Source organism: Callithrix jacchus, chromosome 14 (genome assembly GCF_049354715.1).
Source record: "Callithrix jacchus isolate 240 chromosome 14, calJac240_pri, whole genome shotgun sequence".
Classification (NCBI taxonomy): Eukaryota; Metazoa; Chordata; class Mammalia; order Primates; family Cebidae; genus Callithrix; species Callithrix jacchus.
Window position 1 is genome coordinate 6,152,636 of NC_133515.1, and position 27,572 is coordinate 6,180,207.

Below are 27,572 nucleotides of genomic sequence, written 5' to 3' on the forward strand. Positions count from 1 at the left end.
GGCTCCCTTCCGCTTCCGGGTTGCGCCCCGGAAGTGCGAGGCGTGTCCCTGGGGCGTGCGAGCGGCTTCCTCGCAACCCTCTGAGCGGATTTGTGGGGCTAGCTCACTTCGGTGCCCGAATCCTTAGATCCCCGCTCTGTGGTTCCGGCCGCCCGCTGGCTTAAGGACCCAGGGCCCGTGCTCTCCTCGACCTCAGGCTCCAGCCCCCGGCACCCCTCACATCCATAACGAAATGTACGGCTGCTTAACCCCTGTCCTGTCCCAAGGTGTTTTTTTCCGGTTCCTTCCTCTGGCAACAGCCCCAGGAGGTAGGCAAGAAAAGGGGCTGAAGAGTCCCATTTCCGTTTGAGGTAACTAAAGCAAGCGAGCAAGGTGACGCGCGCCTGTGTTTGTGTGTTTTAATGATTGGCGGCTTGCTTTGGGTTTCTTCTGTGTTGAGCAATTGAAGAAGAAAGCTGCTGTCCCCTGCCAATCTCACCCATACCTGTGCCCCCAAGACCCTCGTTCTCACCCAGCTGAACGAACAGGGCCGGGACCCCCATTCGCTCCCAGCTGTCGGTAACATTCCACGGCAGAGCCCCCTTTACCGCCCAGGGAAACCGGTGAAGGCACCGCCCTCCTGGCAAGGCCAAATCCTTGGTGACAATGACTTGATTTCTTCCCCAGCTACAAAGCCCTCCCTATGCCACACTCCCCACCACTTCTTGCCAGTAGAAGGGCACCTTACGGCTGAAAGTGGCCTCTCTCCTCACTTAGAGCGTGTTTTCTTTTGAGAAGATGAATGAACAGGAGGATGGGTATTAAGCCAAAGGAATTCATCCTCAATAGCAGTCTCCTAGGCCAGATTTGTTCTGTGGTGGTATTGTGTTTGGCTCACTGTTGGCTCCTTCTTTAAAAAATAGGATCATTCATGCAAAATCTGGCTCCCCACCATCAGTTGCGAAACTACAAAATCTGTCACATGACACCCACACTCCTGCATGGCTTGCCTGGTGTTAATAGAGGATAGACATGTCCTTCCCACTGCTCCTATTTTCTCATGCCTGCCCATCTCACTCCTTGTTTTTCACTTGCCCAGCCCCTGTAGGCATGGAGTTTGCTGCTTTGGCGGGTATTTTTACACACACACACACACACACACACACACACAATACAAACAAACAAACAAACCTCATCTTCCCAAGGGAAAGTAGAGTCCTCGGTAGCTCTGTTCCTCAGTGGCTGTGTGACTTTGAAGTAGCTACTTGGCCTCTCAGTGAGCACCATTTTCCTCATCCTTAAAATTGAGGCAGTTGACTGGGCACGGTGGTTCACACCTGTAATCCCAGCACTATGAGAGGCTGAGGCAGGCGGATCACTTGAGGTCAGGAGTGCGAGACCAGCCTGGCCAACTTAGTGAAACCCGTCTCCACTAAAAATAGCTGGGCATGGTGATGGGCACCTGTAGTCCCAGCTACTTGGGAGGCTGAGGCAGGAGAATCACTTGAACCCAGAAGGTAGAGGTTGCAGTGAGCCGAGATCAAACGCTGCTCTCAAGCCTGGGCGACAGAGTGAGACTGTCTCAAAAAAAAAAAGTAAGACCATTGTGATTAAACTTTTTTTTTTTTTTTTTAGATGGAGTTTCGCTCTTGTTACCCAGGCTGGAGTGCAATGGCGTGATCTCCTGCAACCTCCGCCTCCTGGGTTCAGGCAATTCTCCTGCCTCAGCCTCCTGAGTAGCTGGGATTACAGGCACGCGCCACCATGCCCAGCTAATTTTTTATATTTTTAGTAGAGACAGGGTTTCACCAAATTGACCAGGATGGTCTTGATCTCTTGACCTCGTGATCCACCTGCCTCGGCCTCCCAAAGTGCTGGGATTACAGGCTTGAGCCACTGTGCCCGGCTGTGATTAAGCATTTAAAAGCACCTAGCAAAGTGCCTGACTCAAGGTGAGGGTTCACAGAAAGTTACTGAAATCTGAATCCTTAAGGCTGACTTTTACTCCATGATCATGCTGTGGCCCACCCACCTGGCATAAAAGGATCTGAAAGGTATTTCAGGGATTCCACTCTGTTTCTGTAGAAGGAACATTCATGTTCACAGATGCGGCCAGGCTATGGGCAAACCTGTGAATCAAGAAAAAAATGAAAATTTCTCCATTTTTACTTTTCGTCTCTAAGCAGGCTCTACCAAATGTAAATCCTGCATTTAGTCATTTAGAGGGACTTGTAAGTTTCCATAGAATGTTAGAACTGGAAGGAGCCTTGGAATTAGAGTAGTCTGGTTCTCTTATTTTCCACATGAGGAGACAGCAGCCCCAGAACAATCATCACACTAAAATGTAAATAAGGAGGCCAGGCTCAGTGGCTCATGCCTATAATCCCAGCACTTTGGAAGGCCAAGGTGGGTGGATCACCTGAGGTCAGGAGTTCAAGACCAGCCTGGCCAACATGGTGAAACCATGTCTCTATAAATAAAAAAAATTTTTTTAATTAAATAAGGAAGAAAATAATTATGATTTAGAAAAGAAAACAGCAGGCCGGATGTGGTAGCTCATGCCTATAATCCCAGCACTTTATGAGTCCATGGAAAGAAGACTGCTTGAGGCCAGAAGTTTGAGACTAGCTTGGGCAACATAGTTAGACCTTATTTCTACAAAAAGTAAAAAAGTAGCCAGGCATGGTAGTGTGTGCCTATAGTCCCAACAACTAGGAAGACAGAGGCAAGAGGACTGTTTGACCCCAGGACTTTAAGGCTGTAGTGAGCTAGGATTCCGCCACTGTACTCCAGCCTGAGCCACAGAGTAAGACTCTTCCTCCAAAAAAAAAAATAATAATTCTTTAATCAGAAAGGTAAAAAAGTGACAGCCATGCTTCCTCACTCTAGGGAAGGGGCTCAGGGAAACTTCTAGGCCAACTTGTTGAAAATGGGGCAAAGGGTCATAGTGAAGATAAGTCAAAGAGAGTCAGTCAGTGCCCCGCATGAGAAAGGAAAGAGAAGCTGGGATTAGACTGGGATATAGAAAAGGGAAGAGAAAAGTCTCCAGGAAGCAAGAGAGGCCTAGGAAAATGACAGTCAGCCAGGACCTAAAGGAGCCATAAGCAAAGATAAATTTATTTTACCTTTTTTTTTTTTTGAGATGGGGGATTTCACTCTTGCTCAGGCTGGAGTGCAGTGGCACGATTGTGGCTTACTGCATCTTCAGTCTCCTCAGGCTCAGGTGATCCTTCTACCTCAGCCTCCCAAGTAGCTGGGATTACAGGCACGTACCACACCCAGCTAATTTTTTTGTATTATTAGTAGACACAGGGTTTTGCCATGTTACCCAGACTAGTCTCGAACTCTTGGGGTCAAGCAGTCCACCCACCTCAGCCTCCAAATGTTGGGATTACAGGCCAAGCCACCTTTCCTGGTCTGGGCAGAGGATTTGAACAGACCTTTCTCTAGAGAAAATATACACGTGGCCAATATGCACATGAAAATTTTTTGTGGCCAATATGCACAATGGCCAGGCGCGATGGCTCATGTCTGTAATCCCAGTACTTTGGGAGGCCAAGGCGGGTGGATCACAAGGTCAGAAGTTCAAGACCAGCCTGGCCAACATGATGAAACCCAGTCTCTACTAAAAATACAAAAATTAGCCAGGCGTGGTGGCATGAGCCTATAGTCCCAGCTACTGGGGAGGCTGAGGCAGGAGAATCACTTGAACCCAGGAGGCAGAGGTTGCAGTGAGCCAAGATCGTGCCATTGCACTCCAGCCTGGGCAAAAAGAGTGAATCTCTATCTCAAACTAACTAAATATCTCTCTCTCTCTCTATATATATATATATAATATGTTATTTATATATAAATAAAATATTTATATAAATTTGTTTTAAATATTTTAAATGAATAATATTTTGAAATAAATATTTCTTAAATAATATTTTATTTATATATAAATAATATATATATATATATGTATCTATAAATTAGCCGGGCATGATGGTAACATGCCTGCAATCCCAGCCACTCGGGAGGCTGAAGCAGGAGAATCGTTTGAACCTGGGAGGTGGAGGTTGTGGTGAGCCGATATCGTGCCATTACACTGCAGCCTGGGTGATAGTGCGAGACTCCTAAAAATAAAAAATAAATAGTTAAACATAGAGTTACCATATGACCCAGTGATTCTACTCCTAAGAATCTACCCAAGAGAACTGAAAAAACGTCTGTACACAATGTCCAGACATTTGTGTACTATGAAAATATCTGTACACAAATGTTCATAGCAGCACTACTCACAATAGGCAAAAAACTGCAACTATGCAAATGTTCATCAGCTGATAAACAGAATGTGCCATTTCGATATAATACATTACCCAGCCATAAAAAGCAATGAAGTAATGTTGCATGCTACAATATGAATGAATCTCAAAAATAAATTAAGGCTGCCACAGTGGCTCACGCCTGTAATCCCAGCACTTTGGGAGGCTGAGGTGGGCGGATCACTTGAGGTCAGGAGTTCAAGACCAGCTTGGCCAACATGGTGAAACCCTGTCTCTATTTTTTCTTTTTTTGTTTTTTTGAGATGGAATCTCGCTCTGTTGCCCAGGCTGGAGCGCAGTGGCATGATCTCAGCTCACTGCAACCTCCACCTCCCGAGTTCAAGCGATTCTCCTGCCTTAGCCTCCTGAGTAGCTGGGATTACAGGCACATGCCACCACACCCGGCTAATTTTTGTATTTTTAGTTGAGATGGGGTTTCACCATGTTGACCAGACTAGTCTCGAACTCCTGACGTCAGATGATCCACCTGCCTTGGCCTCCCAAAGTGCTGGGATTACAGGCGTCAGCCACCACGCCTGACCCTGTCTATTAAAATACAAAAGTTAGGTGTGGTGGTGCACACCTGTAGTGCCAACTACACAGGAAGCTGAGACAGGAGAATTGCTTGAACCCAGGAGGTAAAAGTTGCAGTGAGCTGGGATCCTGCCACTGCATTCTAGCCTGGGTGACAGAGCAAGACTCTGTCTCAGAAAAATATATATGCATATATTAAATTAAGGCCTGCTGCAGTTGCTCATACCTGTAATCCCAGCACTTTGGGAGGCTGAGGCGGGAGGATTGCTTGAGGCCAAGAGTTTGAGACCAACCTGGGCAACATAGATCCGTTTCTACCAAAAAAAAAAATTATTTTTTTAATTAGCCAGGCATGGTGATGCACCCCTATGTAGCCTGAGTTACTCAGGAGGCTGAGGTGGGAGGATGGCAAACCCAGGAGTTTGAGGCTGCGGTGAGCTATAATCTCGCCACTATACTGTGGCCTGAGTGCAGTGCCAAAGGCAGAGACCCTGTCTGAACATTAAAAACCAGTTTTCAGAAACCATTAAATGAAAGAAGCCAGTTACAAAAGGCAACATATTATATGATTCCATATATATGAAATGTCCAAAGTAGGCAAGTCTATAGAGACAGAAAGTAGTGCTTGCCTAGGGTATGGGGTTGAAGAGAGAGAAGGAATAACTACAAATGGGAACAAGTTTTCTTATTGGGGTGATGAAAATGTTCTAAAATTACATGATATGGATTGGTGGACAACTCTGAATATATATATATATATATATATATATATATATATATATATATATGTTAAAAACCACTGAACTGTAGCTTTATTTATTTAGAGACAGGCTCTCACTCCATTTCCCAGGCTGGAGTGCAGTGGCACAATCCCAACTTGCTTCCTCAAATTCCTGGTCTCAAGTGATCCTCCTGCCTCAGCCTCCTGGAGTAGCTGAGACTAAGGCACACATCATGCCTGGCTAATTCTTTTTTTTTTAGAAACAGGATCTTGCTATGTTGCCCTAGCTCGTCTCAAACTCCTGGCCTCAAGTGATCCTCCTGCCTCGGCCTCCCAAAATACTGGGATTACAGGCATAAGCCGCTATGCCCAGCCCAAACAGTACATTTTAAATGAAAGAATTTTATAGTTTATAATTTTTATCTCCCTAAAGTTGTTTTTAGACGTTATTTTTTGAGACAGGATCTGGCTGTGCTGCTCAGGCTGGAATGCAATGACACCGTCTCAGCTCACTGCAGCCTCGACCTCCTGGGCTTAAACCACCCTCCTGCCTTGGCCTCCCGAGTAGCTGGGACTACAGGCGTGCACCACCACACCTGGCTAATTTTTGTGTTTTTGGTGGAGATGGCATTTCACTGTGTTGCCCAGTCTGGTATTGCCTAGTAAGGACATTTATCTTTGTTTCAGTCCATCTACTGTCTCTCTCCAAAGATGACCTTCTGAATTCACTACTCCCCAGCCCCAGCCCTGCACAGGTTGCCCATATTTCTGCCTGGGTCCTGCATGTCTGTATCTTTTTTTTTTTTTTTTGAGATGGAATCTTGCTCTGTCACCCAGGTTGGAGTGGAGTGGCATGATCTCGACTCACTGCAACCTCCGCCTCCCGAGTTCAAGCGATTCTCCTGTCTCAGCCTCCCAAGTAGCTGGGATTACAGGCGTGCACTACCACATCCAGCTAATTTTTGTGTTTTTAGTAGAGACGGGGTTTTACCACGTTGGTGAGGCTGGTCTTGAACTCCTGACTTCATGATCTGCCCACCTCGCCCGGCACATTTCTGTATCTTAAGATGTGTCACTTAATTTAATTACCTCTCAAATATTTATATGTACTCCATGAGGGCTTTTAGGGACTCAAGAGAAAGACAAGGGACAGATAAAACCCTCAAGAAGTTAAAGTTTCACAGGAGAAGTAAAACATACAAATATGGTGGTGCACACCTGTGAGGCTGAAGCAGGAAGATCACTGGAGCCCAGGTGTTCCAGGCTATAGTGCGGTATGATCATGCCTGTGAGTAGCCACTGCACTCCAGGCTGGGCAATGTAACAAGAACTACATCCAAGAAAAAGAAAAAGCAGGCCGGGCATAGTGGCTCACACCTGTAAATCCCAGCACTTTGGGAGGCCAAGGCAGGCGGATCACAAGGTCAAGAGATTGAGACCATCCTGGCCAACATGGTAAAACCCCGTCTATACTAAAAATACAAAAATTAGCTGGGCATCGTGGCGCATGCCTGTAGTCCCAGCTAATCAGGAGGCTGAGGCAGAAGAATTGCTTGAACTCAGGAGGTGGAGGTTGCAGTGAGCTGAGATTGCACCACTGCACTCCAGCCTGGCGCCTGGCAACAGAGCGAGACTGTCTCAAAAAAAAATAGAAAAAGGAAAAAGCAGAATGCAGTCAGTGCCACAAGGGAGCAGTGTGGGAGATCATTTCTGACAGGAGAGCCTCTGAGGCTTTGTAGCTGTAACGCAAAGGCTGGCTACGGATTTCAGTAGAGGCAGAAGGTGGGAGATTTCAAAGGGACAGAGACAAAGAAAAAGCGTGAAGGTGGGAAGACAGGTGTGTCTTGGGTACTGTTAAGAGTTCCATTAATCTGAGTGCCCGGCAAATGTAAAGAATGCAACAATGTGATGAGAGAGAGGAGAGTCTGTAATCTCTATTAAAAAAAGAATGCCATTGTGAAGACTTTTTTTTGTTTGCTTGTTTGTTTTCTTTTTGTGAAGAGTTTTTTTGTTTGTTTGTTTTTGTTTTTGAGACAGAGTGTTACTCTGTCACCAGGCTGGAGTGCAGTGGCATGATCACACACAACTCACTGCAGCCTCCGCCTCCTGGGTTCAAGCAATTCTCCTGCCTCAGCCTCCCACATAGCTGGGATTACAGGCTTATGCCACCATGCCCAGATAATATTTTTATTTTTAGTGGAGATGGGGTTTCACCATGTTGGCCAGGATTGTCTCAATCTCTTGACTTTGTGATCTGCCTGCCTCTGCCCTCCAAAGTGCTGGGATTACAGGCATGAGCTACCATGCCTGGCCAGAGTTTTTACTTTATTTAGGAGACAACAGGAAGCCACAGCATATTTCTTGTCTGGGGAGTTACTTGTTTTTCACATCTTCATAGCATGTATTTGATTAGAGAGAAGAACATTTAGATTAAGCAAAATTTAGAGTATATGTGATACGCATTTGTAAAGTTCCACTTTAGTATACATTATCTCATTGAATCCTCATCAATCCTGTGAAATATATTGAGGTCCCCCATTTTACCACTGAAGAAATCAAGGGCCCAAGAAGATATTTGACTTGTCTGGCCTCATCTGCCACAAAGCCAGGTCTTCTCTTTTCACCCCCTATGCACAGAGGCGTCCTCACAGAGCTGAGCTTCAGGAAGGTGATTCTCACAGTGCTGGGTGTGGAGTCCTAATTAGGGAAAAGGAATTAGGCTGGCAGGACCAAGGGAAAGCAAAAAGAGAAAGCAGAAAGCCATGAGTCTGCCTTTCTTTATGGTCCAGGCCACATAGCCCTCCTGCACAAATAGCACAATCTTCCTGCACCCAGCTATCACCAGACACCTGCAGGTTAGCTCACTGCAGCCTTGGTGTTATCAGTACCGCATGTAGCACTCTTTAGCATCAGTGCCATCCTGTCAAATCCCCAGCAAGCCTTTGTCTCCTTACAGTCATTTTGCTTGTTGCTCCCTTATGACGTATTTTCATACTTTCTCTAATAAATCTACTTTTCTATATCTAACAGCTGTTGGTAAATTCTTCTTACACCTGAGCCACCGGCCCTGCATAGTTGCTGCTCACTTGCAACACTGGGTAAGACCTGTGCACCAGAGGCAGAGGCACTGCTGGGAGGAGCAAGAGGTGAGGTGTGCCTGAGGAAAGTAGCATGGTCACGGATTGTGGAATGCAAGAAATAGGAGTGAAACTTAAAGGGACTTGGTGATTGTCTTTGGTGTATCCAGGAAGCCCTGAGGTTGCCTGAACTCTTTTTTCTTCCTTTCTTTTTTTTTTTTTTTTTTAATAAAGATGGGGTTTCACCATGTTGGTCAGGCTGGTTTTGAACTCCCGACCTCAGGTGATCCGCCCACCTTGGCCTCCAAAGTACTTGGATTACAGGCGTGAGCCACCATGCCCGGCCACCTGAACTCTTAAGGCTGGGAAAGGGGAGAGCTGGGTCTCCCAAAAGCCTGGCATGAGCTTATAATTTGCATATTGGATGGTGAAATGCTGTGTAACCTAGGATAGAATATACATGTTATAGAGTTATACTTAGGCTAAAGCCTAAGTATAACACTATATGATTCCAATAACCATAATCTTGTATCCTAAATGGAGAAGGGATTCAATAAATGAATAGCCTATTTGCCTGGGCCATCATTTCACCCAGTAATGCACACTTTGAACTACTATTCATTCATTCATTTGGCAAATTTTACTGATTGCCTCCTTTGTGCCAGAACCTACTATAGTAGGTTCTCAGGCTGTACCAGTAGACAAGCCAAATATATGCAAGTATATGTAAGATTTAACTGTGTAGTGACAAAATTGATTTTCTAATTAATTTATCTGGTGTGTTTGTTTCTTTTTTTGAGACAGGGTCTCACTCTATCACTCAGGATGGAGTACAGTGGCACAATCTCAGCTCACTGCATCCTTGATCTCCCGGCTCAAGTGATCCTCCCACTTCAGCCTCCCAAGTAGCTGGGACCAGAGGCGTGCACCACCACGCCCAGCTAATATTTATATTTTTTTGTAGAGAAAGGGTTTTGCCATGTTGCCCAGGCTGGTCTTGAACTCCTGCACTCAAGCAATCCACCTGCCTCGGCCTCCCAAAGTGCTGGGATTAAGGTGTGAGCCACCATGCCTGGCCTATCTGGTGTGTTTCTAAACAGGTTTGTTCCCTTCCTGTTTTCACTTTAGGAGGCAATGGTCTATTTTAACCAAGAGGCAGTTCGATGAGGTGGTTAAAAATGTAGACTTTTCTGCTAGACTATCTGCATTCAAATCCCAGCTTCACACCTTACTAGCTGTGTAATCTTAGGCCTGTTTTTAGCTACTCTCGGCCTAACAGGGATAATTTTACCTATGCCATAGGGTTGCCTGGCACCTAGAACTATGCCAGGAAATAGTAAGTATAAGGCTTTCTCCAATAGTGCTGTATTTCCTAAAAACATTTCTAAATACTCTGTGTTGGGAGGCGGTTTTATGACTCACAAAACAAAACCTGCTCCATTCTTGGTTATATCTATCCTATCTTATCGCAAGTGATCTTACCCAACCTGATGGCCCTTCCACCCAGTAAACTTAGTTATGAATGACTGCTGACTGTTTTCTAAACCAGGCCTCATGCGGAGATAACAAGTTGCCAGCTCTGGGTATATTCAATAATATGACTAGGTTGAGTGGCTGTTCCCTGTAGGGCATGTTGGGAGCCAGACGTAAGGCTGAGTGCCCACAGGGTCGTGGGGTGAGCCTTATGCTGTGCTGAGGCGCAGGATCCGAGAAATAAAGAGACAGGACACAGAAGTACAAGAAAAACACAGCTGGGCTTGGGGGGCCACGCCACTTATAAGCAGAGTCAGGCGAGGCCCCGAATGTCCAGAAGCATGAGTATTTATTTTGTATAGGTTAGGGGGCATGGCAGTGAGTGAAATCATCTTTAAGGATAGTGATAGGGTCGTGAGCAATATAACATGGGGTCCACCCCATTAGGTCACCGAGGTTTGAAGGTGGGCCGTGCGCACTGAAGAGGGTGCAGTGTACAATACTTCTATCTATGGGCAAACTACTTCTAAGAAGATTTATAGGAGGATGCTTTAAGTCACATAGCAGTGACAGAGCTGTCAGGGTTACTGCCACCTTCTGTCAGCTTCCAATGGGTTCTATGGGAAGATGCTTTTCAAGCAGCACAGTAGCAAGAGCTGATAAAGTTCCCAGTCAGCAAGGTGGATTGCCGTTCTGAGGGCAGCCTTCCACAAGAACTGGAGCAAGGTCCTACAACTCCTTTATCAGGAGGAGTGGCTCTCGCCCCAAGCCTGCCATACAGCGGGTATCTTTACGATACTGAACGCTGCCGCCTGGGCCATGGACATGGAGTCTTGTCCTGGTTTAACTGTTTTTCCCTTAAATCATGCTCTGCACTGTGTCTGCTCTAGGCATTCCTCTGATTATAAGCTGCTTATTCCTTAATGCATGCTCTGTACTGTGTCCACTCTAGGCATTCCTCCGATTATGAACTAAGATACAATTATAGGTATATATGTGGGGAAATATTCTTTAGGCACTCATACTATCACCTATTATATGATTATATATAGAGGATTATATAAAGGGATTCTTCAAGCCCTATTTCTATAAACTAATATATGATTATGTAAAGGATTAGATAAAGGAAATAGCCGAGTAGTAACACTATAAAGTGAGATATTCCTCAAGCCCTAACTGTGCCAGGGTTCGGCTTAGCTCTCATTTCTCGGTGCCTACATGGGGGGTTACCCACAGTCTCCCTGTAAAACCATCAAGAAAACACCAGCCTCTGCAAATGGATGAACAGCTCAGTGCATATATTGGGCACTCAATAAACTTCAAGGGCAGCTACTTCACCAGTGTCCAGTGGTGACACCAGTCACCATCATGGGAGTACAGCCTCAATCCCAGACTTAAAAATACGTTCTTCCAAAATGCTGGGCAGGAGACCCGGTGTGGAGTGCGGGACCTCTTCAGACACCTCTCCTCCTGTACCTCCAGCTGGGCAGGGTGGCCAGCAGCCAGAAGAGCAGCTAAAGAAGAGGAGGGATGGGGACTGGCCCTGGCCTGGGAGGCACCACCATCCCTGCACGCACAGGCACAGCCCTCCTTCCCTAAGTCTCCTCTCATACACCCAGCCTGAGCCCATGCTGTAGAACAGAGACATCATTCACCCCATCCCATGCTAGAAACTGGGGCCCAGAATTCCCGTTGCACACCCATGGTAGAACTGCAACCCAACCAGGGCATGGGTCTGCTGACACCCCTAAAAGTCATGCAGCCTTCTGCTGTGGGTGGGGAAGGGGTCTGGGAATGGCTGCGGTTTGGAGGAAGGAGGTCAGTAACTGGGCACTGGGGGGAGCTGCCACCCCAGGACTACCTTTTGCACACAGACCCTTCCTTCTGCTCTGAGGGGCCCAGGCCCTAAGCTGCATGATGGCCACCACACATACTTCCACAGCCCGCCCAGACCAGCTACAGGGGCCTGGCCAAGATGATGGGCGCTCCTGCCCAAATGCGATTTCCCAGGTGCTGTGGAGTTAATCACCAGCTTCACTGGCAGTTGCTTCCGGCTTCTATGCAAAGGAAACTGCCAATTAGGTTACAATTAGTTTCTTTCCTAGAGCAAGGCCTGGCTGTAACAGGACTGGCCACCCAAGTGGCCTGTAGATGACTGTGTGAGGTTCACTGGCCCCCTTGGCTGCAGGGCTCTAGAGTCTGCCCCAGCTGACTGCATCATTCACTGGCCCTGGCCTGGGTGACAGGGCCAAAGCATCACCACCAGCTTTGACCCTTGTTCTTCTGACCTGGGCAACTGTACCCATGCACTCCGCAAAGCAGTGACTCAGAGCACATCCACATGCTAATTTAAGTCAATCTGTCAGCCCAAGTTCCTCAAGCCGAGATGGTCTTGTCCATTTTCACCCTCCTCCAGCCCCTTCTCATCCCTGTTAAACATTAAGCATCGAGAATCCATGGTGCGCTCCTCATGAGCAGGTCTGCACCAGGCGCTTTGCCCACATCACCCACTGCACCAAAACCACTGTCAGAGGTAGGGACCATGAGCATGGTGGAGGAGCAGGAGGGAGAGCAGACCAGAAGGGAGCCCCTGGCCCAGCACCAGCTGCCAGGTTTGTATCAGTTTTACTGGCAAGAAGTGTAAGGAAGAAACTCAGTGAGCCCTCTCCCTCCCTCTGGAGCTGCGCCAGCTCATGCTGCACCTCCAGCTCACCCACCTTCGGGTTCCAGCCCCAGAGTGCACATCTCCCCCAGCATCTCCTCGGTCATTACTTAAATTCTAGAAATTACATGTTTCCTTTTTCCCTTTCAGGAACACAAGGGTGAGGGTCCTCTGGAGTCACAGGCACACAAGGGAATTGGAAACAGCTTGGTGGCCACTGTTCTGCTCCTGTCCTGGGGCCACACTGCCCCTCAGGTGCTTCCCTGGAACCCTGGCTCTTATGGGGCACAAATGTCAGCAACACAGAGGAGCAAGGGCCAGGAGCGGAAGCACAGCTGCAGCATCTGAATCTGGGAGGGGGTTTCAGGACTCTAGGGCCTGGGGAGCCAGAGGCTCTCTCCCGAGAACAGGGCCCCAGCCTCAGGCCCTCCAGGAATCCCTGGTATCAGGGAGGAAAGCCTGCACCCGCTGGTCCACCAGCTGGACACACACCTGTCCAGGTGCAGCGGCAACCTTTCTGTGGTGGTTCCTGGGCCTCTGTACTTTGTGGAACCACCCTTGAGGCAAAAGCAAACAGTGGTGTTTGCTTGGGGCTGGTCACCTGCTCCCTCCAGGGCCAGGTGCTGCCTGAACTGCTGTCCTTAAGGTCCTACTGGCACCATCTCCCTGCCCCAGGCTTTCCAGAGGGCAGGAGCACAGCCAGGAGGAGCTTCAGGAACAAGGACACCTCACTGCCTGCTCATGCCCAGGCCCACCATGCCTGGGGTCTCAGCTCAGGGGTTGAGGCCCCCATGATCACATAGCTGTGGGGCCAGAACTCCATGGAGGTCCAGGCCACATCCTCTCAGTGCCCATCCGTGTGCCCAGGTCTGGCTCCAGATCTCAGGGAAGGGGGACCGAAGCAGAGAGGTAAGGCAGACCCCAGAGGCTGCCAAGTGTCCCAAAGCCTTGGTCAGGAGATGGCCCATCCTCCAAAGTCCCCCTGTGGGAGGCAGAGCCTGCCTCAGGGGGCACAGAATCAATCCCTGAGGCTTTGCCTCCATCCCTGAGCCGCCCAGGCTGCTGTTCTAGTTGGGGAGCCAGGTGGGCTCTGGTGGGCCTGGGGCCTTCTCCCCTCCCAGGCACGAGGGAGGCAGTGCCTGGGTCATGGACTCCAAGGGACCTCCCGCTTGACCTCTCATAGTCCCACTGACTGGTAGCCTCCTAGAGGCCAAAGACCCATGGAGCAGGTAAGACGCCTCTGGCAGGCCCAGGTGCAGACAGGCAGGGAGAGACAGCCCTGAGCCATCACCTCCTCTGTGACCATGACCTGGGCTCGCTCCCTGCCTGGTGATCATCGCCCAGTCCCCGCCCCTTGCCACATATGCACGTGGGAGTGAGTCACTGCGCAGGGTCTCCTTGATGAGGGTCTCTCCCCACCACAAGACTGCTCTGGAGGTCAAGGGGCCCTGGGGCTGAGTCCCCAGCCCTAGAGCAGCTGGGCAGGAGCTGAGGCTCCCTCGGGAGTGCTCCCAGTCTGCTGTTGTTACTATTATTGTGACTCTTATTGCTACTATTATTGTTACTATTAAGTCACTAGGCTGTAAAACAATTGCGGAGGAGGGGGGAGATAGAGGGCGCAGCAGGGAACAGGGAGGGAGCATAACCCCACAACAGGAAGCAGCCTCCTCCACTCCCAGGGGAGGGGCTCCTGCAGTGAAAAGGAAGTGCCTCTGCAGGAGGGGAGGGGAGGCAGGGAGCCTCGGGGCTGTTCTCCACTCTGCCCTGGTTCCCTGGCTTTCTTCTCTCAGGCAGTCCTGGAGGATGGGGAAGATGAGAAGCATGAGGAGCAAGGCCCTGTCTTGCATGAGGAAACAGAGCTGTACCCCCACCCCTGATGCCCAGACCCCATCCTTGGTCCCTGCACCCTTGTCCTCAGCACAGTAGCTTCTGTAAGGGTTATTGCCGAGTTTAAAATGAGGAAACTGAGGCCAGTATAAGAACAATTAAATGCCAATTTATTCAGCTCCGGGGAGAGGTTCTATGGTCCAGGAAATGGGGGCCAGAGAAGTCACGCCTGACTCCTCTCGGGCTTGGGGTTTTATAGGGAGTGAAGGTGTTTGATTGGCTGTGGAGAAACAGGACGTGGACGGGGCAAGCTGCTGTTGGTAGGTAGGCGGGATTTCTGGTGAGTGGGCTGTTTGGAAAACTGCCCCTACCGCAAAAGCTCTCTCTCTCTCTTTCCCTCCCCCACAAAGAGGCTCCCTTATCTCTCACTTTACATACCGGCCCTAGCCCTCCCGCCGCCCAGCTTCCCGCCCAGCAGTTCAAACTGACCAACAGTTGCCCACCACCTCGGCTTTCAGCTTCTTCACGCCCTCAGCCCTTCAGCCCCCTATAAAACAATCCTGCCCCTCTGAGCAGCGCGGCCATTTTTCCTTTTCGTCCGGCTGGCCCGCCCGGAGGCTCTTTCCTCTCAATAAAGCCTGAACTTAAGGAATTTCCTCTAGCCTGCGGTCCGGTTTCTTTCCCAATGAGCCCAGTCTTCCCGCAGAGGGTAGGTCGGACATGGGCTGCCATGGGAAAGTGGGATCTGGACGGGGCAATGTGCTATTGGGCAGGTTTTGGCAGGGCTTCTTTTAAATTTTGGCAGGGTTTTCCAACTGCGGGCTAGGAGTGCAGAGTTTAGTGTTGAGTGCAAATTCTGGTGTGGAGTGCAGAGGTGGGCGTGTGTTGAGTGCAGATTTTGTTTTCAGGCGTGGAGAGGGATGGGCGTGTCTGAGCTCCCGGTGAGACAATGGGCCTTACAGCTTCCATCTGATGCCAGGGTCTCAGACAGATGTTGGTTGTCAGGGCCTCAGCCTGGTGTCCCAGCTGAACACCTGCACCACCACCAGCAGTGAGATGTCTTCCTGCCATCCATGGAGCACACATGGCCCTTCCGATGCCACAGCCATGCCTGGTGCTCATCCCCAGACCCACAGGACTCCCAGACATCAGCTAAAGCTGATGAGACCCAGAGAGTGTCTCAGTGCCTGGCCATGGTGCCACATGTCACTCTGGGATTTGGATGTCCTGAGGGCACCTGGAGCCTGAGGCAGGGAGACTCACCACTGGTGGGCAGGCTCAGCGCCAGGTCCCTGGGAGCCCTCCTTAGCCCCACCCTGGACCCACACCACTGGCCCAGAGAAGGGGCTGGAGCAAGCCACAGGCCCAACGCTGGGGAGCTCCTGCATCCTCGCCACCGGTTCGAGTCCATAGGCTAAGGAGCCTCAATTTCTTCACCTGTGTAATGGTCCAAGGCCACGACCATTGCAGACTTGTGGGAAATGAAATGAGTGGGCACAGCACAGAAGCAGTGCACTGTGAGCCCTTGTGGGGTGCTGCTGCTGGTATTAGCCTTATCCAGTTAAGATGAGGGGACCTAGAGGGTCCTCAGCCAGGCTGCCGTGGGAGAAGGCCTTAGGGGAGATGGCAACTTCTGGGCCTTTCCTTCCCCTTGGCACCCCTGGTTCCATTTTAACAGATACCATAATTTTTAATTGGTTTTCTCCTCCCCTGGCTAAAAGGTCATTAGCTCCCCACTAGGTGAACGCATCCCATTTTCTTCACACCACCAAGGAAACGGCAATTTCCTCAGCCTGTCCCCAAGTGATTCTGTAGAATAAAGGGAATTTAGTGAATCAGCTCAATGCACTTCCCCATCTGCTCTCTGCCTGCAGGACCCCAGTAGGCCCAGCCCACTAGTGAGGGCTGCAGGCAGCTCCTGGAAGCCAGACAGGCTCAGTGAGCTGGTGTGGAAAAGAAAGCAGGCTGGCCCCTGGTGAGCCTGGTGAAGCCTCTGGCCAGAGAAAGGGGAGGAGGAAAAGGATGAAGTAGGGGGAGCCACACCCCTGGCCTGAGCTGCCCGCAACCACACCTGGTGTTGCAGGCTGAGGTGGGCCACCCAAGCCCGTTGCAGAGGGTGGTCCGGCAGCTTGGACCGGGGCTCTGCCAAGTCGCAGTGCCCAGCTCTTCTGTGCTGGGAGCAGAAGGCCCTGGGGCCCGGGTACACTCTCTGTCCCTCTGGAGACCCGGCCCCTGTGCTGTCAGCAGGCGGAGTCACTAAAGCGCAGCCTCCGCAAGAGGGCGCTCGAGGCCGAGCTGTCTCCGTCGGGTGGTTGGGGAGAACCTTGGGACTCACTGGGGCGATCCTGGGCAGCTCCAAGAGTTCGGCTAGAACCTCCAGAGCTGTGGCTCCTGGGAAAGAGCCCCGCAGACCTCTCCAAAGGCCCCAGCTGTCTCCTCCTGGGAGTGGGGCTGCCTCTCCACTCCCAGTACCAACTGTGGTGTCCAGGTTATCCCAGGGGCCAGGGGCTCACGATCTCTGGATTGGGGAAGCTCTCTGTGTGCCAGGAGTATGTGCATGGAAAACTACCTGCATGCCTGCTCCCAGAACCTGGCCCCCACAGCCTTACTGGGCACCCTGACTGAACACAAGGCTGTGGAAGGGTTGGGGGGAATCCCCTGCCCAGCACACCAGCAGCTGTTCACACCTGACCCCATGCCCACAACCACAAAGCCAAAGTCACAGCCCAGAGTCCCAATACAGTATCAGAGCACCTTGTTTACTTCTGCCCCGTGTCTTCCCCTTGCAGCACTGGGACCCCAGAGTCCCAACACTCAGAACAGATAGGAGGGGAAGGGCTTCTCCCTTGTGCCTCTCTAGGTGGACTGGGGACCCACTCTGGCCTCAGCATATGAAAATTCAGTCTGTGCAGGGCCTGGGGCCAGAGACAGGGTGGCCGACCATGGCTTCTTCTGTTCCCAAAGACTCCAAGGAGAGAAAGTCCTTTATAAGGAGTGAGGGAGGGTGGCCAGGACTCCTGCCCTCTTAGAGGGAAGCTTGGACCATACACAAGCACTTGGAGGGGATTAAGTCAGGGCCAGTTTGAGGGACACTGAAATGTGCGCCAAGGGGTCAAAAATTCCACAGCCTTGTGGCTCTTTCTGCCAGGGTTTGGATGCAGTCGATGACCATCTTTGCAAGGCCACACCTAATGCTGGGATCCTTAAGCACCTGTGGTTTCACCAGGCCGAGCACGGGGCTGGCTGGCGGCGCATAGCTCTCCCTACCCCATCCCAAGCAGGGCAAAAGCTTTCCTAAATGTTGGCCCTGAGCCTCCTAAGGCTGCACCTTCAGCATCTCTGCCAGGCAAAGCCACACGACTGCCGGGTGGGATGCCAATGACGACGGCGGCCCCTCGGGGCGAGCCACTCCAGAAACCACGGTTTTTAGGTGCTTAAAGACTAGGGCGGCAAAAACTCACGAGGAAAATACAATCTTTTCAAAAGAGCCTCCGAATCCCTCGGCTGGCCAGAACGGCGGAGCTGGGGGAGGAACGCACGGACGCGGAGCGGGAAAAGGAAACCAGGACCCAACCGTCTCCTGCCGAAATAGAACTCCCCGCATGAATCGCTGGCTTTCGAGGCTCTCTGAGCCTTCCACCATGCCGGCCCTGAAGCGGCTGTCCGGTTTGCTCCGGGACGCGGCTTTGGCGCAAGGCGCGGCCAGGTTGAGACCTGCGGCTGTGGTTTGAGTTCTGAGCACCTACCCCAGCCGCCTGGCCCGAGCTCCGCTCCCACCCGAGACCCGCCCAGCCCCGGCCCGAGGTGCCCTGTCCACGGCTCGCCGCAGCCACTGCGCTCCCAGCCGAGGTCGGGTGGCCGGCGACCGCGCAGCCCTCTGCCTACCGCAAACAGAAAGGCGCTTCTGAACGCGGCCGCTCCGCTGCTCGGCGCCAACTTCGCCCTGGCCGCTGCGGGCGCCGGCGGCCGGCAGAACTCACCTTTGCCGAGCAGCGGTAGCAGCAGCAGCAGCAGCAGCAACGGCAACCGCAGCCCGGCGGCACCAGACGTCGCCTTAGCCATCGCCCGTGCGCACTGGGGCTGCGGCTGGAGGAACGGCGGCTGGGGCTGGTGGATCTGGGTGGCGAGTGCGGCGCTCAGCCCGGCCGCCCCATTCCCGCCCGGAGCGCGGCGGACGCTACGGACACTGAGGGCGCTGCGCGTCCGGACGCGGGCTCCGGGGCACTCAGCGGTGCTGCGCGCCCAGCTTCGGTCGCGGGACTGAAGCTAGGCCAGCGCCTGCTGCGCCGGAGGAGCGGGCAGGGGCGGAGCAGGGTGGCGCAGGGGCGGGTGCTGGCGGGGTGCGGGCAGGGACGGGGTTCCGGTGCCAGCGCGGGGTGCGGACAGGGCGTGGCGCGCATAGGAGCCCAGTGCAGGACACGCGTCGCAGGCCGAGTGGGGATTGGGGAGGAGCGAGGTGCGGGAGCGGGGTGCAGCCGGGCGGGGCCCGGCAGGAGCTGGTGCAGACCTCGAGGGGCGCGGTGCGAGGGACCTCCGGAGCCCGGGTCCGCACACCTCTGCACGCAGAACCGCCCTTTCTACCCGGTGCTCCCGCTTGCCGTCCCTGCGTTTCGCCCTTTCCGTTGCACAGAAGAGGGCAGGGATGCCACGCGGAACGCAGGTCTGGGCTACTGGCTCCGGATGCGACACCGGGGACTCAGAGAAGGGCGCCCCGCCTTCAGGCTCTCCGAGAAGCGCAGGCTGCGCCATTTCCCAGAGGCAGGAGGCACAGTGGGTGCTTGGCCTCTGTTGGGGCCGGAGGCAGGAGGTGGGGAGGAGCTGAGCAGGGGAAGAGGGAAGAGGGGCAGAATAGGCTTTTACAACATCCTGGGTAGTGGAGAGGGTTGGGTCCAGGACGGGCAGTCTGTGGTTCTTCCCGCTAGTACTAGCCCAACTCTTAGGAACAGAAAACTGGCTCCGGCCGTCTTTCGGAGACCTGGTGCTGGTGGCCCTTGCCCCCGCTTACACTGGAGAACTCAGGATGTGGGGCTGACAGAGTCGGAGAGTGAGTAGCTGGGAGGAAGTGGAGCCCAAATAATCCAATTTTCCCCCAAGGAAATTATGGAAATGATGCACATAAACACATTCACTCCTAATAGGGAGAAGCTACTGGACATGAGAAGAGGTTTGCAGGTGAGGCTGGATGTGTGATCAGTGGGAAAGTCCTTCCTTCTCCCCACTCCCCGCGGCTGCCTTTTGAGGTCTGGCCTTCACCTAGGCGCGGTGGGATGGAGGAAGGGAAGCCCATGGGCCCTTGAGGAGGAAGGGCCTGAGAACCTGGGCCCAGGGGTGCCCTGGGCCAGCCGATCCTGCCTGCTGTGTGGAGAACCCCACCTTCTTGCCTGGCTGAGCTTAGGGCCGAATAAGTGATCTGCACATCACTCTGCAGATATGAAGTCAAAGTGAAGTCACCCTCACAGGCAGGAGGGGGCGTTGCCAAGACAGAGACTGGCTTGCGCTCAGTCAACTGTGATGTCCAGTCCTGGCCTGCAGAGGGGTAGGTGGCCAGGGCACAGGCTGCCAGCCCAGGAGAGCCACTCTAGGCCATTGAATCCTGGCTGCCTGCCACACCCTTCCAGTTTATGGAGCTGGAGTTGGCCACAAGGGGCTCTCTTGGGTGCAGACATGCCCATTTCTGATGCCAGTGGCTACCCAGGCTGTATACTCAAGCCTGTGCCAAGGGAAGGGACTTGGTAGGGAGGGAGGGGCTGGGGGGCATTTTGGGGGGCTATAAACAAGCTCCTTCGATTGCCTAGGTAAATGAAGGGGGAAGGGGGTGGGCCTGAGTAGCCCCACCCCTGCACCTCCCAGGGACCACCCTGGCCAGCCCTTTCCTGACACTGATGTCTGGCTGGGCTCTGTGTGGCCATCTCAAGGGGCCATCTGGGGCTGTGCTCCTGCCTGGCATACTTCCACTCTTTCTCTCTCCATCCTCACCCTTGGGGGTCCTGAGTAAACACCTGACACCATGAAAGGGTTTCATCTACTCCTTGGAAAAAAGTCTGGGAAGGCCCTCACATGGGTGTACCCTGTACACATGCATACACCTGTGTTCCCATACATGGACACACATGCACACAGATGCATACCTCCCTGCCATGTGCACACGCAGGGATCTGACTAAAGGGTCGCTCAGTAGAGGACAGAGGTGAAGCCCAGGGCCTGCTGGCCTTCGGGACTGCGAGAAGAGGAGACCCAGCCCTGCCTGGGTGTGGGCTCAGGATCCAGAACATCAGGCAGCAGGAAGGAGCTCCTTGCTGAGCAGAGGGGAAGTGGGGCCACCCCCTGAGGTCTCACAAGGGAGGGTGGAGGCCAGGTGGGGTGCAAAGCAGACGTGCCAGTTTGTGGCTGCCCAGGAGGCCTGGCCCTGGCTTCTTTCAGTCTATGGTGTGAAGAGGGCCTGCAGAGGGCTCTGGTCTCTTTCTTGACTCCCCTTAGTCATCTCTCTAAGCCTCAGGTTCCCAAGCTATAAACATCTCCCTCTCAGAAAAGGTGAAGATGGAAAGAGGGGTGCATGTGAGGGTAGAGCCCAGTGCCTGACAAACAGGAAGCCCTTGATAAGTTGCAGCCATCGGGCCTCCCTGGGCCTGGGCTCAGCACCCTGGCCACATGACCCTGCTGAGGGTCGCAGGCTCTCTGGGAGCTGGAGGAAGGCACATTGCAGGGTGGTCGGTGCTCCCTGCCCCTGCCCACAGGTCCCTTTGGAGAATTATCAGGGCAGGTTTTATGAAGACACATATCCTGGGCTCCCCCTCCCTAAAAAGCTATGTTAAAAAAAAAGTTCAGGGGCAGGCTAAGTGGCTCACATCTGTAATCCCAGTACTTTGGGATGTCAAGGCAGGCGGATCACTTGAGGCCAGGAGTTCAAGACCAGCCTGGGCAGTGTAGTGAGACTACATCTCCAAGAAAAAAAAAAAATTATCCAGGACGTTCTTGTGCAGACATCTGCTTGGAAAGATTAGACGTGAGTTTGAATTTTGCCATTCATAGTTGTGTGACATTGTACACATTGCTCCTGAGCCTCAGTTTTGTCACCTGTCAAATGAGTACTGAAATAGTGTCCCTCCCTGGTGATGGTGAGGAGATGTTATTTTCAAGGCTCTGCCCCAGTGCAGGGTAAGATGCTCAGTGGGCGGGTGGCTCACACCATCTCCCTGCAGCATGTGAGAACTTGGAGGTCATTCATTGCTTCTGAGTAGGTGAAGATTACCTGGAGCCCCTCAGGTCTGACCCCAAAGCACCAAAATGCAGCACAGTGAAGGGAAGGAGGAGGGCAAGGCCAGCATGGATGGAGATCTGGGCCAAGCCTATGGAGGTTTGCCTGGCATGAGGCAGTTGGGATGCTCTGTGTCCTCTGACCCAGGTGACCTGGGGATATCTGGCTGCACTGAGAAGCATGGATGGAGTGAGACTGAGTGCAGGGACAAGAAACTTTGGATCTGGGGTGTCTTGTGACTTGCAGGGAAAGGGAAACACATTCAGGAGCACAGCTGTGTCCTGGCGACTTTGGAAGGCTGGGTGGGGTTCCTGTAACTTCTGACGGAGGCCTCTCAGAGTGGGTGTGGGCAGGGGTCCAGGACCCTCCTGTGGGCGGTGTCACATGGTGATTGGAAGCACAGACTCTGAGGCTATGTGCACTGTAAGTGAAGTGCTCGGTGCCTCAATTTCCCCATCTGCCTACCACTGCCCTCTACTCCCCCAGTGGGCTGTTGAGGTGAGGGGCAGGTCTGCTGCTCCCCACGGTTTGCCTTCCTGTCCTTGCTGTTGGTGCCCTCCAGAGTAGCTGCGAGGAGGAAGCCAGTGACCACCAGCCGGTTCTCAGGGCACCCAGAGGGGCTCCTCAGCCATCCCATTCCATGCCAAATATGCTGTTTCCATGAGCATGCTCAGAGAACTCCTGGCCTGGGCTTGCAGGGTGTGGCTGTGCCGGACAGGTTTTCCCTAACGTGTGCCCTCAGGGGTGTTTGCAGAAGGGTCCTCAGCCTGGCCTGGGACCTGATTAGGAGCTGGGTGCCTGAACAAAAGCAACAGGGGCCTACATATCCATCAGAGACCCTGGTGGGTGGGGGTTCAGGGAAACCCCACCTCCTCCTGCCAGCCTGCCTACCTCCTCCCACTGACCTATTGTTATCACTTTGCCCACCTCACTTTTCCATGCCCCCACACTCTTCTGAATTTCTTTTTCTCTCCCTCCTTTCTTCTTTCCTCTCTGCCCTTCTTCCCCTCCTCTTTCCTTGGAGGAATCTTCATCCTTTTCACCCAGAATCAAAGCCAGGCTAGCTGTACCACTCAGCAGCTTCTGTGGTCCTCTCTGGGCCTCGATCTCATCCTCTGTGACATGGGAGCAATAATATGGGCACTGCCTTGAGGATAAAGCCCAATGATGCATCAGTGGGCTCAGCAAACAGTGAGGGTGTTTCCTGCCTTTCTGCCAGGATTTTCTCTCCTACAGGAGGCTGTCTGTGTATGGCCTGCGGCAGTGGCATGGGGGGAAGGCTGCAGTGGGCTGAGAGTGTTTTAGCTCTGTCTCTTGTCCCCGTGTCCTTGGTGGGTTACTCCGAGTCTCCATGCCTCAGTGGGAAGGCAGAGCTTCTTCTTCCCAAGTTCCCAGGGATGCAGCCAGTCAGTCTGCACAGAGCCCTCAGCCCTGGCCATCAGCATGAGCTGCCGCTGTCATCAGCTTCTATCCTCTCAGCTATAGAAGCTGACGCCATGAGCCCAAGCAGCCGCTGGACGTGCTAGGGTGGCACAGAAAGCCAAGGGGCCCTAGACCCAAACAGTCCGGGCTTCCCACCTGCACAGGTGACATCATGCACCTGTGTACTGTGTTGGGCTGGTGGTGACTGGCTTGCCAAAGCCCACACCTGTCTTCTGCATCCCTGGCTTGGCCACAGGCTTTGAGCCCTCCCCATGTAACTTGAAGCCTTCTCAGTGCTGGAGGGAGAGAGCCCCAGGACCCTAGAGTCCTCTTTGCCACAGAGGATTACTTATCTCACCTTGAATTACACATTTGGGAGTGGTGGATTGATTAATGCCTGAACCACCCAGGCTCCTGGGGGATTGGCTCACATAAGGCAGCCCCAGCCCTAGGGGCTCAGAGACAACTGGTTTGTAGACAGGGCCTCAGGCCTGCCCTCACCTTGCTTGGTGCAGCCTCTGGAGAAGGCATCCTGGCTCCCAGCAATGTGGAGAGCAGGGAGCTCCAGTCAGCCATCCAGCAGATAAGGCCTGAATGCTTTTTAGACAAAACATCTCCCAAGGCAGTTTCATAATCTGCCTTGTAATGCAGATTTAGACAACTTTTTAAGAACGCACATTTTAAAATAGGCCTTAATGGATCTTTGCAGTAGTTATAGTCCATTGTGTGAATGCAAGCAGAAGGCTTTTTTTAAATTGCATTTTAGGTTTTGGGGTACATGTGCAGAACATGCAAGATAGTTGCATAGGTACAGATGTGGCAGTGTGTTTTGCTACCTTCCTCCCCTTCACGCACATTTGGCATTTCTCCCCATGCTATCCCTCCCCAGCTCCCCCTCCTCGCTGTCCCTCCCCTATTCCCCCCAACAGATCCCAATGTGTAGTGCTCCCTTCCCTGTGTCCATATGTTCTCATTGTTCATCACCCGCCTATGAGTGAGAACATGCGGTATTTCATTTTCTGTTCTTGTGTCAGTTTGCTGAGAATGATGTTCTCCAGATTCATCCATGTCCCTACAAAGGACACAAACTCATCATTTTTGATTGCTGCATAATATTCCATGGTGTATATGTGCCACATTTTCCCAGTCCAGTCTATCATTGATGGGCATTTGGGTTGATTCCAGGTCTTTGCTATTGTAAACAATGCTGCAATGAACATTCCTGTGCATGTGTCCTTATAGTATACTGATTTATAGTCCTTTGGATATATACCCAGTAATGGGATTGCTGGGTCAAATGGAATTTCTATTTCTATGTCCTTGAGGAATCACCACACTGTCTTCCACAATGGTTGAACTAATTTACACTCCCACCAGCAGTGTAGAAGTGTTCCTATTTCTCCACATCCTCTCCAGAATCTGTTGTCTCCAGATTTTTTAATTATCACCATTCTAACTGGCATGAGGTAGTATCTCAATGTGGTTTTGATTTGCGTCTCTCTAATGACCAGTGATGATGAGCATTTTTTCATATGTTTGTTGGCCTCATGTATGTCTTCTTTTGTAAAGTGTCTGTTCATATCCTTTGCCCACTTTTGAATGGGCTTGTTTGTTTCTTGTAAATCTGTTTTAGTTCTTTGTACATTCTGGATATCAGCCCTTTGTCAGATGGGTAAACTGCAAAGATTTTTTCCCATTCTGTTGGTTGCCGATTCACTCTAGTGACTATTTCTTTTGCCGTGCAGAAGCTGTGGAGTTTCATTAGGTCCCATTTGTCTATTTTGGCTTTTGTTGCCAATGCTTTTGGAGTTTTGGTCAGGAAGTCCTTGCCTACTCCTGTGTCCTGAATGGTTTTGCCTAGATTTTCTTCTAGGGTTTTTATGGTGCCAGGTCTTATGTTTAAGTCTTTAATCCATCGGGAGTTAATTTTAGTGTAAGGTGTCAGGAAGGGGTCCAGTTTCTGCTTTCTGCACATGGCTAGCCAGTTTTCCCAACACCATTTATTAAATAGGGAGTTCTTTCCCCATTGCTTGTTTTTGTCAGGTTTGTCAAAGATTGTATGGTTGTAGATATGTTTTGTTGCCTCCAATGCCTCTGTTCTGTTCCATTGGTCTATATCTGTGTTTTGGTACCAGTACCATGCTCTTTTGATTACTGTAGCCTTGTAGTATAGTTTGAAGTCCAGTAGTGTGATGCCTCCTGCTATGTTCTTTTTGCTTAGAATTGACTGGGCTATGCAGGCTCTCTTTTGGTTCCATATGAAGTTCAAGGTGGTTTTTTCCAGTTCTGTGAAGAAAGTCAATAGTAGCTTGATGGGGATTGCGTTGAGTCTGTAAATTACTTTGGGCAGTATGGCCATTTTCATGATATTGATTCTTCCTAACCATGAACATGGAATGTTTCTCCATCTGTTTGTGTCCTCTCTTATTTCATTGAGCGGTGGTTTGTAGTTCTCCTTGAAGAGGTCCCTTACGTTCCTTGTAAGTTGTATTCCTAGGTATTTTATTCTCTTTGTAGCAATTGTGAATGGCAGTTCGTTCTTGATTTGGCTCTCTTTAAGTCTGTTATTGGCGTATAGAAATGCTTGTGATTTTTGCACATTGATTTTATATCCTGAGACTTTGCTGAAGTTGCTTATCAGTTTCAGGAGTTTTTGGGCTGAGATGATGGGGTCTTCTAGATATACTATCATGTCATCTGCAAATAGAGACAATTTGGCCTCCTCCTTTCCTATTTGAATACCCTTTATTTCTTTTTCTTGCCTGATTGCTCTGGCTAGAACTTCCAGTACTATATTGAATAGGAGTCGTGAGAGAGGGCATCCTTGTCTAGTGCCAGATTTCAAAGGGAATGCTTCCAGTTTTTGCCCATTGAGTTTGATATTGGCTGTTGGTTTGTCGTAAATAGCTTTTATTATTTTGAGATACGTTCCATCAATACCGAGTTTATTGAGGGTTTTTAGCATAAAGGGCTGTTGAATTTTGTCAAAGGCCTTCTCTGCATCAATTGAGATTATCATGTGGTTTTTGGTTTTGGTTCTGTTTATGTGGTGAATTACATTTATACACTTGCATATGTTGAACCAGCCTTGCATCCCTGGGATGAATCCTACTTGATCATGATGGATAAGCTTTTTGATGCGCTGTTGCAATTGGCTTGCCTGTATTTTATTGAAGATTTTTGCATCTATGTTCATCATGGATATTGGTCTGAAGTTTTCTTTTCTTGTTGAGTCTCTGCCGGGTTTTGGGATCAGGATGATGTTGGTATCATAAAATGATTTTGGAAGGATTCCCTCTTTTTGGATTATTTGGAATAGTTTCAAAAGGAATGGTACCAGCTCCTCTTTGTGTGTCTGGTAGAATTCGGCTGTGAGGCCATCTGGACCTGGGCTTTTTTTGTGTGGTAGGCTCTTAATTGCTGCCTCAACTTCAGACCTTGTTATTGATCTCTTCATAGTTTCGGCTTCCTCCTGGTTTAGGCTTGGGAGGACACAAGTGTCCAGGAATTTATCCATTTCTTCCAGGTTTACTAGTTTATGTGCATAGAGTTGTTTGTAATATTCTCTGATGATGGTTTGAATTTCTGTGGAATCTGTGGTGATTTCCCCTTTATCGTTTTTTATTGCATCTATTTGGTTATTCTCTCTTTTCTTTTTTATCAGTCTGGTCTGTCTATTTTGTTGATCTTTTCAGAAAACCAGCTCTTGGATTTATTGATTTTTTGAAGGGTTTTTCGTGTCTCTATCTCCTTCAGTTCTGCTCTGATCTTAGTTATTTCTTGTCTTCTGCTGGGTTTTGAGTTTTTTTGATCTTGCTCCTCTAGCTCTTTCAATTTTGATGATAGGGTGTCAATTTTGGATCTCTTCATTCTCCTCATATGGGCACTTATTGCTATACATTTTCCTCTGAAGACTGCTTTAAATGTGTCCCAGAGATTCTGGCATGTTGTGTCTTCATTCTCATTGGTTTCAAAGAACTTCTTTATTTCTGCCTTCATTTCATTGTTTATCCAGTCAACATTCAAGAGCCAGTTGTTCAGTTTCCATGAAGCTGTGCGGTTCTGGGTTGGTTTCTGAATTCTGAGTTCTAACTTGATTGCACTATGGTCTGAGAGACTGTTTGTTATGATTTCAGTTGTTTTGCATTTGCTGAGGAGTGCTTTACTTCCAATTATGTGGTCAATTTTAGAGTAGGTGTGATGTGGTGCTGAGAAGAATGTATATTCTGTGGATTTGGAGTGGAGAGTTCTGTAAATGTCTATCAGGTTTGCTTGTTCCAGGTCTGAGTTCAAGCCCTGGATATTCTTGTTGATT

General features: G+C 50.8%; 1 protein-coding gene and 1 long non-coding RNA gene across 2 annotated transcripts; one reads left to right on the plus strand and one right to left on the minus strand.

Annotated features, from left to right (window-relative positions):
* Positions 1 to 22: 22 nt before the first annotated feature.
* Positions 23 to 15,232, plus strand: LOC144579215 (uncharacterized). Its single transcript, XR_013526296.1, has 2 exons — positions 23 to 308; positions 8,572 to 15,232. It is a non-coding gene; the product is annotated as an uncharacterized LOC144579215 (long non-coding RNA).
* On the minus strand, positions 3,975 to 19,349 carry LOC144579213 (uncharacterized). Its single transcript, XM_078348605.1, has 2 exons — positions 18,561 to 19,349; positions 3,975 to 4,097 (listed from the first exon to the last, which is right to left on the minus strand). Exon 1 carries the CDS (start codon positions 19,327 to 19,329, stop codon positions 18,847 to 18,849), a length of 483 nt encoding a protein of 160 aa, XP_078204731.1. The 5' UTR covers positions 19,330 to 19,349; the 3' UTR covers positions 3,975 to 4,097; positions 18,561 to 18,846.
* Positions 19,350 to 27,572: the final 8,223 nt, after the last annotated feature.

Coding starts and splice junctions, on each gene's coding strand:
- LOC144579213 (XM_078348605.1), bottom strand. CDS start 19,329: ATGGCGCAGCCTGCGCTTCTCGGAGAGCCTGAAGGCGGGGCGCCCTTC.